Consider the following 16,826-nt stretch of genomic DNA (forward strand, 5'->3'; position numbering starts at 1 on the left):
TCATAAGTTGTATAGGTCCCCACATGTCCCCATTTAAAGCACACAGGTTGAGGCACTGTGCTGTGATACCCCAGTTTCTCAATATCTCCCACATATTAAGTATAGAGGCCAGGTTAGCTGGATTTCTGCAGGTAAGAAGCAAAAGGTATAAGGGAGTGTGATCCTATTCTAAAGGAGAGTGCCAAGAAAGGGTTACATCAAGTCAAGTCAAGTGCAATTTTATTGTCATCTCATCTGCATTCAAACATACAAGGTGGGACAAAATTGCAAAATGTTTTCACGCCTTAACAATACAAAGCATATTACACCCACAGGCATCTATAAAGTGCATATTTATTGTGCATAATTTATGTATTACTGTGAAAATAGGCAATTGCCATTCATTTTTATCTAAATAAAACCACAGTATACATGCATATAAATAATCTATAAAAAGACATAGAAGACCCAAAAAACAGAGGCCCCTTAAATTGTTATTCAAGACCCGATGAAAAGATTAAAAGAAGATTTAAAGAGCAACTGCTCATTTGAAAATCTTACAGCCTGAGGAATAAAACTATTGCAAAGCCTAGCTTTTAATACAATAGACGTGTTATTGTGTGTAAGTGGGAAGGGGGCATTGCAGCAGCTGCACCAGTGGAACCCACAAATCTCAGTCTGACTCTTCTGTATATATTTTTTTAGGAGCAGTTAGGTGTTATAGGGTCTGTTTTGCGAACCCAAATGCAGTGTGTGAAGTGCAAAAAAGGTACACAATTAGCCTTTTTTGTACTTTTCCCACTGTGTCTGGGTGCACAAATAGCTGCAGACCTCGGTACACCATTTCACAGTGCAGAGAGCTGCGTCTCCCTTCACTAATACAGTAGTGACCGCGTTAGTCAGCGCTGTATTTGTGAAGGGCAGAGGGAGGCACATAGAACAACCATTTATGTAAACTCTTTTCGATAACCCATATAGTGGCCTTTTTACCCTTATTTTCTCCCAGATTGGAAAGCAACAGACTGTTTCTGGTTAAATGTTTTTCAAATAGATGATCACCTATTATTGTGTTTTGTATATTGCAGCACATTCTCATGATTTAAGACTTGTTAGTAACTTTATAGGCTTTTCCAATAAAATGATTCCCTACAAACATGGCATTACCTGTAGAACTATTAATTGTCTACATGCTTAGTCTAGAAAAACAGGTTGTTTTTGGTTGATTACTTTGTTCCCCCGGAACATTTTCTGCAGACGCACATGGTTCTGACGCACTGTATTCATGGGGAGAGGCACATAGGCAACATAATTCTTTATAATTCAATGCCAATAAAACAGTAGCCTTGAATTGATTGGCTTTCACAACCATCATTCTGCAAATGAATAGTTTTATTCATGCACCTGCTACATCCAATAGCTAAATTGTAAAATGTCAATCCTACTTGTCCCCCAGTTTTTCTTCTTTTCCTTCTAATTGATTTCTATATTTGTAATGTTAATAAAATACAATAAAATTAATCACAGACCCTACAACAAGAAAGCATATTAATTCTAAGGTTCAGTGTTATCTATATATATTTAATAAATTATCTACCTGTTCAGACCTTTTCCTTTTCAACTTTCTGTCATTCTGAATACTGCCTAGTTGCTAAGGAAAAATGGGATCCTAGAAACTAGAAGATAGTTTGAACTGCTGGACAAAAGGTTTAAAACCCACAAGGAATAACAACAAAAAACAATTTCAAATGATCTACAGAATTTTTAATACTACAAGTGAACCTAATAACAATATTCTTTCATTTGTGAAGTAAAAATCCAGCCTATTGTTAGAAGTCAGAACTTTGCTACCATTATTCCTTGGATACTTCATCCCCTATAAACATAATTTATTCGGGAGTCACTATAAATAATCCATTGTGATGTTTTAATCCCCTAGCATCCTCTGAATATATAAAAATAGATTGGCATAAAAGCTGGCATAACATTCTGCACAAGCTATTGCAAACTCATAAAAATCCAGTAATTCCAGGTGACTCTTTCAGCCAATATTTCATCATATCCCAAGCGTGTCTATTCACCTGTTATTTTTAATCATTACCTGCACCTGTAATACAAACCCTCCATAAAATATTAGTGTCTCCTAATAATTGTGAGAAAGATGCATTAAAAACCCTGAAGGCTTATTTCAGTAATAGAGTACATTGGTAGTAGGCAGAAGGAGATTACTTTTATATATGATTGTCTATTCATTTCATCACAGACAGGCACATTTAAATATGTGCAAGGGATCAAGGACTGCAAGCAAAGCAATAATTTCCCATAGGTGTGATCAATGTAGTAGACTGACTAGATGGGTGTCTGCCAACTATGCCAAACCCACTATTGCTGTAAACTGGTCCTCTGACTCCCATGCAACCAAGCCCTTTACTTCAAGCAGATAAAAGGGAGACACTTCTCTCTCTCTCAGTGCAAAGGGGCTCCTTCATCTTATCTGTCCTTCTGATTTTCCCTTTTGACTGCTTAAATCCAAAGCAATCATGTCTTTTTCACAAGTCTCCATCAGGAAGCGGCAAACTGTTAGCAGTGGTGGTGGTGGAAGAGGGGGTTTTAGCACCTGCTCACTTGGAGCAATTGGAGGAGGATCTCGGGCTGGAGGTAGCTATGGGTCACGCAGTGTCTATAACCTTGGTGGAAAATATAGAACTTCCATAAGTGCAGCCAGTGCTCGAGGTGGGGCAGGAGGATTTGGTGGTGCCGCTGGTGGAGGATTTGGTGGTGCCGCTGGTGGAGGATTTGGTGGTGGCTTTGGAGGAGGACATGGTGGTGGAATGTTTGGTGGTGCAGGGGGCATGGGTGGAATGGGTGGCATGGGAGGCCCAGGATTTGATGGAGGGGATATGGGATTCCCTGTTTGCCCACCTGGTGGAATTCAGCAGGTTACTATCAATACACATCTTCTGCAGCCACTTGATCTGGCTATAGATCCAAACGTCCAGAGAGTAAAAGCAGAGGAAAGAGAACAGATTAAAACTCTTAACAACAAGTTTGCAGCTTACATTGACAAGGTAAGTCTCTTATTAATAGCCTATATATTACTAATGTCCCGACTTGAAGTGTTGCTACATATCTTTAACTTATAATGTAAGTGACTTTATAGAAGGAATTTAGTTTATAAAGTACTAAAGTCTAAAGTCCTGATGTACAGAAATGAACCGTCATGTCTCTGTGAGACCCTTTGCCAGATCCAGTAGGTGCTGGACAGTGAATTTGTCAAAACTGTTTTTTAGTGATTTGATTTTCTGTCATTTTATATTTTCTACTACTAAACTCTTTCCTTTTGGTCACAGGTCAGATTTCTGGAACAGCAAAACAAAGTCCTTGAAACAAAATGGAAACTGCTGCAGGAACAGGGAACTAAGCACAGCACCAAAAGGGCCAACCTAGAGCCCCTGTTTGAGAAATACATTGGCGATCTGAGGAGATATTTAGATACTTTAATAAATGAAAGGGGCCGTTTGGAGCATGAACTGAAGAATCAGCAAGATCTTGTGGAGGAATATAAGAAAAAGTATGTCTGCACAAGTTTTACTTTCCCAATTGAACATTTAGAATAAGTTTTAAACTGCTCACTGTATGATAAGGTAAAGCTCTGTTCCTACATGTAAAGAAAGACTGCTTACTAACCACTGTTCTCTTCAAACAGATATGAGGATGAAATTAACAAGCGTACCAAAGCAGAAAATGATTTTGTGCTACTTAAAAAGGTGAGTCTCATTGTTGTTTTTAAAGTGTCTCATTGTGTTAATAAAGTAATTATTGAGTAGAAACAATGAATCTTTTCCATTATCCTGTTATATAATCATGTAAGAAGTACCTACAGGAATGTCATCTTTAAATGCAAACGTATTATCTAGGAAGCTTGAAAATGTAGGAATGCCACAGGAATGCTGTTTTAGTAAATACATCTTACTTTGTTTAACTGATTTCCCTTTTCTCTATAATAATAACGGGGGTTACTAATCTGCCTATATCCGTGTTGGATGCTAAGTAATCCTATTGGGTGTTTAAATATTTACATTTCTTTTAGAAGCCTCAAAGTATGGCAATCCAGTTATGATCCCATACCTGTCCTGGAAAAAATATTCCCAACTTATCATCAATGGACACAGAGTAAAACAAGAATAATATATGTTAGCATCTTCTGATCAGTGTTTGCTAAATATTGTCTCTTCCTCCTACTGCAAGCCAGTGTTGCAAAATCAATAAAAGAAATATTGTCTTTTACTTTTCTAGGATGTCGATGCTGCCTTCATGGCTAAAACAGACCTTGAGGCCAGGGTGGATGGATTGACAAGTGAAATCAACTTCTTAAGAACTCTTTATGCTGCTGTAAGTAACCAAACAGCATATTTAGATTTATTAAATAGAAATAACATAGTTACATTCAAATATCACAGGATGTGTCTGTATATTATTCTTTATTCTGTATCACTCTATGCATGGAATCTTAAAGTTATAGTACTGTTTAGCCAAAGACAGCTAAATCAACATACTGCCACTACTATACTATTATTACAACTATTAGGGTTCAGTGCGGGATAACACCCACTTTGCCCCATGCTGTTTTTACCCAAGTCAGGGGTCTTTATTCAAAGCAAATACTTTACCATTTTTTTAGGAGAAAATATCTGGATGATCTATGATCAACAAACAGGTTTTATTCAACTTAATTGCTCTATTAATGCAAAGCTATCTTTAGGCGGGGCAAAAGGGGCAACTTATGGGGCTTTATAGAGTAGCCATAACACTGAAGTTGAGGTAGCTTCAAATGGCGACATTAGGGCAATTTGGCAACAGGGTAATCAGTTGCTTAAGATGGAACACTAGAAGTAATCCTGAAGTAATCCATGACTTTCTTCAGTTCTTGAGGTTGTGAGTAGGTGCCTACAGCCATGTCCAACACTGGAAAATGGCACTGTGCAAGGAGCAGAGAGCAAGTTTCCCCTGGAGCCTGAAATGCTCTAGCACTTGGGTCCGGTTACCAAAAATGAACCTTTTGCTTCAAACATGTTTTAGACAAATTTTTGGTATGACTTTGTTTTTTATAGGAATTGTCACAGGTACATGAACAAGTCACCGACACCTCAGTTATTCTGACTATGGATAACAACCGTGATTTGAACCTGAGTGGTATCATTCAAGAAGTGAAATGTCAATATGAGCAAATTGCACAAAGAAGCAAGATGGAAGCTGAAGCTCTGTACGATAATAAAGTGAGTATATCTACACCCTACTGTAATGTCATGTAATGTCATGTAAAGGAGAAGTTAAAATGTATGCAATATTATTTCTAATAAACAAATTAGAGAAAGTTGGTAAAGGTAATGATTTGCCTTTCTAAAACATACAGTTTTCACTAGAATGCCACAAATAATGACTTATTTTAACTCAATTTTATTTGAGTGTTTTATTGATTTCCTACAATATACATGTTAAAGAAGAATTAGTCTAGCTTTCATCCCCTCTCATTTTATTCTAGTTCTATTCTTCATGTAGCAGCTCTCTTCATCTTGCTAGCTGCCAGTTCTGCTACAGTTTGATACATTAGTCGCTGCCATTTCTCAGCATCAGCTTTAGTCCCTAGTGTGCTTGCTCCCTGACTTGTTTGTTACAGGGCAACAGAAAATAGTTTTAAAGGTATATTTAAAAAATATTTAAAAATGAAAGCAGAAAGCAACTGAAAAAGCCATTTGAAATGAATATCTTGTGAAGCTATCCATTTATATTTATTTCTCTGATTGCACGGATAGCCAGTTATCTGTAGTATCAGTTGTAGCCACATTTGACTGTTGGATCTGAGAGTCCTCGACTAGATTCATTGGAATCTTTCAGTACAGCTTGTTTAGGCTGCATTATATAAGTCCAATGGTTTTTCACTTATATATTCTCTCTAGTACAAGGAGCTGCAGAAAACAGTTGAAGGACATGGACACAGCATAAAGAATTCCAAGGCTGAAATAGCAGAACTGAATCGTAACATTCAGAGGCTGAGGGCTGAAATTGAAAATCTCAAGAAGCAGGTAGGTCGGAGCTGTGTCAGTAGTGACTTAGGTTTGTAACCAATAGCCGATCCATACTCAGAACCCATGCTTTTCCTTAAATGATAGATTGCAGGTCTGAATCAATCCATTGCTGGAGCTGAAGAAAAGGGCAACCTTGCTCTCAAGGATGCAGAAAAGAAACTTCATGATCTTGAAGCTGCTGAAAAGAAACTTAAGGAGGACATGGCTCGTCAGCTTAAAGAGTACCAAGAACTTCTGGCTGCTAAGATTTCACTGGATGTCGAAATTAGCACTTACGGACTCATGCTGGGAGGAGAAGAGCACAGGTAAGTTACAAGGCGTCTGTGAAATAAAATTAATATTAGTTCCATGTTATGAAGGGGACCAACTGAAAGTCACCTATGGTTTAAACAAACTCTGTAACATTCTAATAGGAACACTATCATCAAAATGTTTATTGTATCTAAAATAACTGGCAATGAAATGCAAAGTGTATCATTATAATCATTTTATTCTGCTTACATGGAGAGATTAACTTGCTTAACTGCAACTGTTTTGCTACTACAGAGTAGCCAGTGCCGATTGTAGTCAGCACCAGGTTTACTAGCACATCATAACCAATCAACAGGTATATTTATTTGTCAAATGTTTAAAAGCAAATGGGTTACCAGACCTGGTGCAAAGTGTGATATTTTTATTACATTACTCCTTTAGGGACTGAGCTGTCTTAGCTTTAGATTTTTCTCATAGCATGACTAGAGTAATACAATAAATCTATATGAATACATATATATTTTGCCAGATTCAGCATGGACATTTTGGGTAATGTGGCCGTTCAAGATTTGTTGCTAAAGAAACCAGGTTTACTGCAGCACTTTGTATTACCTTTAATGCTGGCAAAAACTTATACAATTTTTATAACGAATGTGTCCTAATACTTTTTTTCTGGTTTTTGCAGAATGTCTGGACAGATTGCCAACAATGTCAGCATATGTAAGTGCCTACAGTTGATTGATGCTATGATTATGTTTAACTGATTGGGTTTTTAAATAGTAGCTAATTAATTTCCTCCTTACATTTTAGCTGTAATCAGCGGAGGTTCAAATGTATACAGCGCTCTTGGCGGTGCAGCAGGCGGAATGGGAGGCGGCATGGGCAGTGGAATGGGAATTGGAGGCGGCATGGGAGACGGAATGGGAAGTGGAAGCTGCCTTCAAGGTAGCATGGGTTCCGTCCATGGTGGTAAATATGGCTATGGAGCTGGATATGAAGGCGGCTCCATGCACGGAGGAAGCGGCTCATTTGGCCATCATGGCGGCAAAACCTCATCGTCAGTTACATACACAACCAAGAAAACCTATTAATTTAAAGCAGCAGCAGTCACACTTTAAAGCCACCTATCACTAGACCTTTGCCTAACTAACAGAAGCTTGAATAGTATGTAATGAGTGTGTCATCCTACTTCTATCCCTTTTTCCTTCTCAATGTCAATAACCATAAAAATTGGTCTCCACAACACAGTACTTCCTTATAACACAGTCATATGATGTCTCTGTATTTTCTGTCATTAATTGACACTCCCGAAAGGAAGGTAGTGTAGCCTGTCAAGTTTAGATGGAAAGAACTGAATTTTAGTGAAATATATAAACTATCTTCTTAGCTATCTTACTCTTGGGTGTTGGTATGGACTCTCAGCTGTTTGTATGGAGGTAACTGTGTTCTTATGTCTCCTAGCAACAAGTTAAGAAGATATTTACTAATGATTACATCTAGTTCTGTAAATTCCTGCTTAACGTTTATCTGAGAGGAAAGGGGATCCTGGTTGTTTGTCTCTTAGGGCCAGTGGTACGGCATATGCATCGCTTTGGTTTTCTGAAGTCACCAGAAGTTGCCTCATGACTAATCTCCCTGTTTGCCAGTGCCCTTAATGCATTGCTGTATTTTCCTAAACGTTCAAGAACATCTCTTTTTTCTTTGTTTCTTCAATAAACTGCATTTGGAACTCAAGCTGTGTAGCACAATTTATTTTACATTGATGATATGATTGAAAACACTCTGCATTTAGGTTTGATATCCCTTTAGCAGGTCTGTGCCAGTTTCAAATGTCTGGAATGGTAACAATGACTATGGATGCAGGTTAAAGAAACAGAAAGAAAAGGAGATACAAGTCACTTGAAAATTAGAAAATTTTCAACTTGATGGCAGTATATGAGGCTTTTGCTAATTGCCTGCACACCATTTATTAAAAACAAAACATTTGAAAGGAAAACTATGGCAGCTCATTAAACTTTGGTGTGGCCACAGGCAGTAGGGGTTGGGGTGATAAGTGTTAATTGAGAGGATAAAATTCCATTTTAGACGGAAAGAATGAATATATTGGTTGGAGCTAAGATTAACTAGGAGAAGGGAAAACATAGAGATAAGAAAATAATAGGATTGAGAGGGCATGCAGTAACATATGAGGTAAGAAGAAGTTTTGATAATTGTAATTTCTTATGGTATCAGTTTTGCTTTTCATTTTGTAAAAAAGTCAACTGCCAATTCCTAGTGGAGTCATGTAAATGCACAAATAGGAAGTGTAAAGGTCCCCATACACGGGCCGATTGTAGCTTATCGGCCTGTGTAGGGGCAGAAACGAGGGGCCTGGCCGACCGATATCTGGCCTGAAATTGGCTAGATATCGATCGGCCAGGTTAGAAAATTCAGTTGGATCGGGGACCACATCAGCTCATTGATGCGGTCCCTGAACCGACTGCCCCATTGCCGACATTAGAATTGGATCGTTTGGCCCCAGGTGGGCATATCGGGTGAAGATCCGCTCTCTTGGCGACATCACCCGTGTATGGGAAGCTTAAGATGCCAGTTTCTTCGCTTATGGTTCTGTATAATTTAACATGTAAATAGCTTTGTTTCTATCTCTGAGAGCTTTAATACACTGCAGAACTCTCAGTATCATTGCTGTTACTTACACACTGTTATTGGTGAGGCACCCAGCTTAGGCATCTAGGCAAAACTGAGTTTCATTTTGTAAAGAGAGATTAGTATATAAACTTTAAAAAACAATATACAACACTTTCCAACAACCCAGCAATAGTGCCTTACAGTATTAGCTCCTAACCAGCTTGTGACACATTTCTAAACAGAAGTAATCCAAGCCTACCCAAATCAAATTCTAATAATCCTTACACATTACAGTAACTGTTTCTTGATTATTATCTGCCCTGGGTGTTATCCAACTGTTGGGACAGTGGTTTGCTGGTACGTAAGTCAACTTGACAATCATGCTGACATCCAAATAGTTTTATAGCAGTATTAATAAGGGCTGTGCCGATTGCACCACTTTATTGAAAAAGTTGTACAGCAGCACCTCTAATGCTATTTATCAACCACGTATAGTGGCCAGCCCTAGCCTCAGGTACTCAACATTTCCTCAGCAACAAAGAATGCTGGGAAATCAATCAGCATCAGTCACAAATTAGTGTCTTCATTCACACACACAGAGCTGCGCTGCCAGGCACTTTTTTTAAAGCCATGTTAAAATCTCTACCATTTGGATACAGTCTAAGGCTCATAAACATTTAGTTCTAGTCCAGTGCAAACAAGTATAGAAAATTTAATGTCATCTGGTATTTCATGTGGATAAAATGGCTTTTTGTCAACAAAAATGATGACACTCAAGAGTCACACCATTATTCAATGCAAAAATTGCTGAGCAAAACCATTTCTATGAGGTTCATTCACACTGTGACTGCGGAGACTTAAGGTCCCCATACACGAGCAGATCCACCCACAGGTGGGCAATATCAGGGAGCATTTAGGTAAAAAAAAAATAATTTGATCGTTTGGTCCCCCCAATATAACCACATGACGCAAGAGAAAACACACTGAGACCGTTTTGTGGGTGGGGTTCAGCCACAGCTTTATTAAAGAGTCCAACATCAGAAATAGTCCTTGCCATGGTATTTCAAACTTTACCAAACATCACAACAAACTTTTTTGCTGTTTTATAACGAATGCCGGCCACTGCAAACACAGTGGGCATGTGGAAACCACCAAACAACACCTGAAATTAAATGGCCAAGGATTATCACCCGTCCTTTGCTGTGACAGACCAAATATATATAAATCTTTAAAAAAATTTTTTTTAATAAACAGAACCTGAAAACATAAAACATGTAAATTGAGTGAAATTACAGGCCTATAGTTCCCTAGCTAAATGTGCTTACAACAGGGAGCCCAGTAGCTGAGCAGGTTAACTCCTCATGTGCTGGAGGGAATTAAGCCCCGGCTGGCTCCACAGTCCCTCAGCGATTTCATGAGGTATTTCAGCGCTGTCTAAAAGTAATGTTAGTTCCAAACTGCATTAGAATTGCAAATATAGGATGAGTTCTGAGCTGTGTAAGCACACATTTGTCACCTACGGACCCCTATGGTGTCACTTGTGCATCTCGTGGATATGTATACAAATAATAATAAATAACAGTATCACTTCCGGGATCTACTCCTAGGTTTTATACCCTTCAGATTCAATATGCTAGTAACTTAATATAAGGAATAGAGATTGTAAGATTATCATAATAAACTTCTGGCACAGTACATGCGTGAGGTGAAGCCAGTTAAATTCTAGAGATAAAAGGAGACTTTAAACATCATAATTAGCCATCATTGGTGCAGCTTTTGTTACCTTTTAATGTAAATGTTAATGCAGCACTGATTTGACTTCAAATGGCAATATTCTATAGCAAACAATCCTTAAGGCTAATGCAACATGTGGCGGATTCTTGGCCTGTGGATAAACTTGGTCTGAGAATCTGCCCCTATGCTTAAATCAGAGCTCTTCTGCGTCTGCACCTGGAGCCACTGTGTCAGCCTGGGTTTAGGCACACAGAATGGATATTGGCTCCAAAATGACTGAGTATGCTGTTCTTCGTCACCCTGGGCTTAAAGGAAGGTGCGGCAATAGTTATCGGGGTATTTGGTGTAATATCTGACATCTAAACACTGCCCTTGTCATTATATTGTCAAAATCCATTTCATTGGCATTATAACTCATTGTTCAAAGTCAGCGAGTCCCATTATGATTCATGTACATTCATGTGCACTGTTGCTACACTATCAATATATATGTGCATACCGCATACCGAGGGCATTATGTACAGTATATAGGAGAAGTATTATTCCAGTACAGGTATGAGACCAAAATGGTATTTTTTACTAATAGAATTGTTATATTTTGTTCTTTACTTTTAGAATGGTTTTTATTTGCAGGAGCAGGGTATGAGCAGGGGTATCAATGTAGCTCCCCGTTATGCAAACATTTTGCATCCTTATAGGTTAAAATCTGGATGCTGGGGTCACTGACTTTCACTGACTGAAAGTCAACGAGTGACATCTGATTGGCGGTTGGTGGCTCCACCCCCTTTTTCTAACCTGGAACTGCAGTTACCCAGTGACTAACTCTGCAAAGTTAAGGGACTCAAGGATTAATAGTTAAAGAACGGCAGCAGTTTAAATTTAAACCACTAAAAGTCAATAGGTAAATTGTGATTGGTGGTTGGTGGGTGTGCCCATTATTTCTAACCTTGAGTCGAAGTCACCCAGTGACAAACAGTGAGCACCATGGCATAGTGTGAGAATAAATTTAAACCAATAGAATTCAATGGATGAAATCTGGTTGGCTGTTAGTGGACCAACCCACTTTTCCTATTTTTGAACTGCAGTCCCCCAGTGACCAACTTTGCAAAAATTGTGAGACTGACAGTATTTTACACTTCCCAATTGAAAGTAAATAGGGGAAATGTGATTGGCTGTTGGTGGCTCTGTCCATTTTTTCTAACTTTGAACAGCAAATACCTAGTGACTAAAAGTTAAAGTTAAAGTTTAACAACCCTGGAATCAATACTTCAATAATGGCATCAATTTAAATATAAACCAATGAAATTTAATGGGTGGAAATGGATTGGCTGTTGGTGGCCCCGCCCACTTGGTCTAACCCTGGATACATAGTCAGCCAGTGACTGGCTGTGCAAAGTTTGGGAACCCTGACATAAATAGTGTGAGAATGGCAGCATTTTAAATTTAAAAAAAAAAAAAATTCAATCAAGGAGTCTGATTGGCTGTTGGTGGCTCCACCCACTTTTTAAAACCTAAAAATGCAGCCCCCCAGTGATCCTGGTGTTAATACTGTGACAATGGCAGCAGGTTGAATTTCCTCATTGAAAATCAATCGTTACTTGGTTTCTCCACCCACTTTTTCTAACTCTGAACTTCAGTTACCTGGTGAATAGCTTTGCAAAGTTTGGGGACCTTAGTATTATTATTTATAAAATGTGAGACATGTGAGAATGGCAGCAGTTAAAATTTCCCCACTGAAAACAATGAAAAAAATGTGATTGGCTTTTGGCAAAGTTTGGGAACCCTGCCATCAAACCAATAAAATTCAATAGGTAAAATCTGATTGGCTGTTGGTGGCTCCACCCACTTTTCAAAACTAAAACTGCAGTCCTCTATCGACTAACTGTGAAAAGTTTGGGGACCCTGGTGTTATTACTGTGAGAATGGCAGCAGGTTAAATTTCCCCATTGAAAGTCAATAGTTAAAATCTGATTGGCTGTTGGTGGCTCCACCCACTTTTAAAAAACAAAACTTGAATGCGTAGTCACCCAGTGACTGACTGTGCAAAGTTTGGGGACCCTGGTGTTAATACTGTGAGACTGGCAGCAGGTTAAATTTCCACCAAGTCAATAGGTAAAATTTGATTGGTTGTTCACAGCTCCGCCCACTTTTGGGCATCCAACAATCATCATATTTTCATTCAGGCTGAGCCCATGACTATGTGATTCAAGTTTGGGGAGTGTAGCCTCAAAGCTGTAAGATTGGCAGCCGTTTCAATTTCCTCATAAAAGTCAATGGGTGAAATTTGATTGGCTGTTGTTGGCCCCTCCCACTTTGGGGTCATCCAAAAAATGTTGCTGTTTCATTCGGGGTGACCCCATTATTATGTTATTCAAGTTTGGGGGCTATAGCTTCAAAGCTGTAAGTGCGGCAGCAGTTTGAAAATCTTCCCTGTCAAAGTCAATGGGAAAATTGGGGGGTTCAGGGCGGCGCCACAAAAAGACGGAGGGTGGGATCACTAAGAAAAGCACAAGCAACCTGCTCCGCTATAGGGCGAAGAAGTGTGGAGAGTTTGGGTGTTGTACCCCTAAAACTGTAGGAGGAGGAGCGTTTAGAAAATGGGGGGCGCTAAGAATATGAAGAAGAAAAAGTGAAAGAAAAGTATGTTGGGTTTTTCAACCCAACATAAATATAAAAAATAAAATAAGTTGGATTGTTTTTTTCTATCAATTAGATTTCTGCCAGCATAGGTACCATTATAACAAGGTTCATAGAAAACCAAATCAGTCAAAAATGAAGAACTGTCCTTTATATGACATTGTATAACCTATGCCTGTACTCAAAATTCTCATTAGGGAATATTTCCTGAAAAGAGCCAGTTATAGTGTGATGTGAAGGTATCTCATATGGGATTATTATAGATATGATTAGTGATACAGACACATGACATGCTCTGAATGATCAAAATGAGTTTCAATTATCTCATAAAATCAATAACTCCCTATTCTAAGTATAGATCTAGTTTGTGAAGCCTGTACATACCTGTACATACCAGTCAGACAAGACTGAAGCCATAACCCAGTTGTACTAATGAGTGAATCTGTCCTATTTCACTTAGGGAAAAACTGTGGAAAAATTAACAGCAAAAAAACCTGAAATGCATTGAAATAAATGGACATTTTTTCGCAGCTCTTTTTTGTATAAAATACATTGAAGTCAGAGCTTTTTCCATACAAATATATATTTTATATATTTTTTCTCTGTGTTTTTTCTTAACACAAAATGCGTTAAAGTAAATGGATGTTTTTTCACTTCTGTTCCTTACAAAATATATTGAAGTCAATGAGCTATTTTCGTACCGCTCTTCTCTTGTAGTAAAAACTTTTGTGCCGATATTTTGCCGTGAGTATGCAAACACATTTACCAATGGCAAATCAAGAGATTTCACTGGGAATCTATCTCTGGCAAAAAATGTTCTTCACCAGCTGGTATCTTCAGCAAAACACCGACACATTACCATATATATAAGCAAAGAGTAGCCTTGACACAGGCAGCCCTATCCCATCCCCAACTTTACCATGCAGGAATAACTGCACTTACCCTTGCCCCTTACCCTTGAGTCAACAAATGGGAATGCAGATTTTGGGATAGAGAAGGCCCTAACATTCATTAACAGATAAACATATACAAAATAATTTATAGTAATGGTTAAACTTATAACATACATACAACTAAAAGAACCACCCCCTTGCCAAAGGAATGCTTACCCAGCCCACATCACTTGTGAACTGCCTGTCATGCTAGCCATCCAATCCAATTGACCAGGTGGGCAAGTAAAACAGGCAGCTCATACCATGTTTGGTCCTTTGTAGGTTATCCATCTGATTGGGTGAAGAGGGGGTACCTGATTGGACCATGTATGGCCACCTTAAAAGATCATCCTTTAAAATTACCAAGATATACACATAAAATTCACAAAAAGAGACTCGGGCTACCTTAAGGTAAAAATGGCATTCAACCTGGGGCAAGACTGGCAGTATCTGCATGTAGACTTGTTGCCAGACCTCTCTAAAATATCCAACACAGCAGAAATTGCTCATGTCTTCAAAGGGGTACAATCTGCTTATCAAAAGTGATATAGAAGGATAAATAGGGCAAGTTAAATAATGTCATGGTTTCTTTCCAGTCAGGCCTTTGTGAGATGAATCTGGTTAAAACAAAAATGTTCAGCTTTTAGCTATAATCAGGGGAACTAGCCAAACAAAATAACAGCATCCAAGCAGTAAGGTCACATTGTAAATGTAACTTGGCTGAGAAAACAATAATGTTGGGACATTCTGCATTAAAAAATGTACTAGAAAGGGGTCATAAATAGGTGTTAGTGTGCAAGTGATAGCGTATCTCCCACGGTGATTGAGGGCTGTCCTGTCAATCAGTAGGAGTCAGGTGATAAGGACCTTAGATTGTAAGCTCCATAGAAACAGGGGCTTTAATTAGCATGAAATAGATCTTTATTTTCTGAAACAAGTTGTATCTTTCAGTTTGTTATGCTGTCAAATTATTTGTCTTCATTTCTCCTTGAACACTGTCATGGGAAAACATGTTTTTTTCAAAACACATCAGTTAATAGAGCTTCTCCAGCAGAATGCTGCATTGGAATCCTATTTTTAAAAGAGCAAACAGATTTTTTTATATTTAATTTTGAAATTTCACATGGAGCTAGCCATATTCTTCATTTCCCAGGGTGCCACAGCAATGTGACCTGTGCTCTGATAAACTTCAGTCATGCTTTACTGCTGCGCTGCAAGTTGGAGTGATATCACCCCCCTCCCAGCAGCCGATCAGCAGAACAATGGGAAGGGAGCAAGATAGCAGCTCCCAGTAGGTATCAGAATAGCACTCAATAGTAAGAAATCCAAGTCCGGCTTGGGACTCCTCCAGTTACATGGGAGTAGGAGAAACAAAAGGTTACCTGAAAGCAGTTCTAATGTGTAGCGCTGGCTCCTTCTGAAAGCTCAGACTCAGGCACAATGCACTGAGATGGCATCTACACACCAATATTACAGCTAAAAAAAAATATATTTTGAATGATAGAGTGAATTATTTACTATGTAAACAGTGTAATTTAGAAATAAAAAGTATACCATAAAAATCATGACAGTATCCCTTTAAATCAGAATGAAAGGGGTGGTTCACTTTTAAGTCACCTTTTAGTATGTTATAGTCTGGCCTATTCTTAGCAATTTTTCAGTTGTTGTTCATTTTTTTTTCATTTGCCTTCTTCTTCTGACTCTTTCCAGCTTTCAAATGGGGGTTGTGACTCTGGCAGCCAAAAAACAAATGCTCTGCCATGGTACAATTTTATTGTCATTGTTGCTTATTTTTACTTATCTTTATATTAAGGTCTCTCGTGTTCATATTCTGGTTTCTCATTCAAACCACTGACTGGTTGCTAAGGTAATTTGGATGCTAGTAACCAGGCAACTGCTAAAATTCCAAAGTTGAGAGCTGTTGAACAAAAAGCTAAATAACTCAAAAACCACAAATAACAAAAAATTCAGATGAATTGCACATTGTCTTAGAATAGCACTCTCTACAACATATAGACCAGTTTCAGAGTTTGGAAAATACTGTAGTGTACAGCAAATCATCTATTTCTATAGTGGAAATTCCCTGTATAATGGATTCATAATAATGCTGTGCTACATTTAGCAAACAATCTATAAATTGGAACTGTCAACTTCAGTGAATAATAATCTATAGGAATTCTGTATAGACATAAAGCTCTGGGCCTAATTAGATATTTATGAGATATTTTCAGGTGTGGCCCTCTGATCCCAAGGGGTGGAGCTTCTCACTTGGACCGAATCCAAAGGTGATATTATTAAATTAGTGAAGTAGAAATCAAACCTGCTGTGAAAGCCTGAGGTCTGAACTTTGCTACCATGGAAGTCTGGTTAATCCAAAGTCCTATAAGGATACCATGCCCATACCTGATGCACTCTTACCTTCCAGTTTGTGCCTGTATGATACCCAACCACTCAGATTGTAAGCTCTACGGGGCAGGGACTTCCTTCCTACTGTGTCTCATACCACATGGCACTTATATATATATATATATATATATATATATATATGTATTTATTGTATTTATTTATTATATCACTTGTC

General features: G+C 38.3%; 1 protein-coding gene across 1 annotated transcript; it reads left to right on the top strand.

Moving 5' to 3' along the window:
• Positions 1–2,412: 2,412 nt before the first annotated feature.
• krt78.6 (keratin 78, gene 6) lies at positions 2,413–8,048 on the top strand. The gene is made up of 9 exons (XM_002935728.5): positions 2,413–3,044; positions 3,327–3,547; positions 3,683–3,743; positions 4,273–4,368; positions 5,088–5,252; positions 5,934–6,059; positions 6,147–6,367; positions 7,000–7,034; positions 7,125–8,048. The coding sequence occupies exons 1-9, from the start codon at positions 2,517–2,519 to the stop codon at positions 7,403–7,405; spliced, it is 1,734 nt and encodes a 577-aa protein (XP_002935774.2). The 5' UTR covers positions 2,413–2,516; the 3' UTR covers positions 7,406–8,048.
• Positions 8,049–16,826: the final 8,778 nt, after the last annotated feature.

Source organism: Xenopus tropicalis, chromosome 2 (genome assembly GCF_000004195.4).
Source record: "Xenopus tropicalis strain Nigerian chromosome 2, UCB_Xtro_10.0, whole genome shotgun sequence".
In the NCBI taxonomy this organism is placed as follows: domain Eukaryota; kingdom Metazoa; phylum Chordata; class Amphibia; order Anura; family Pipidae; genus Xenopus; species Xenopus tropicalis.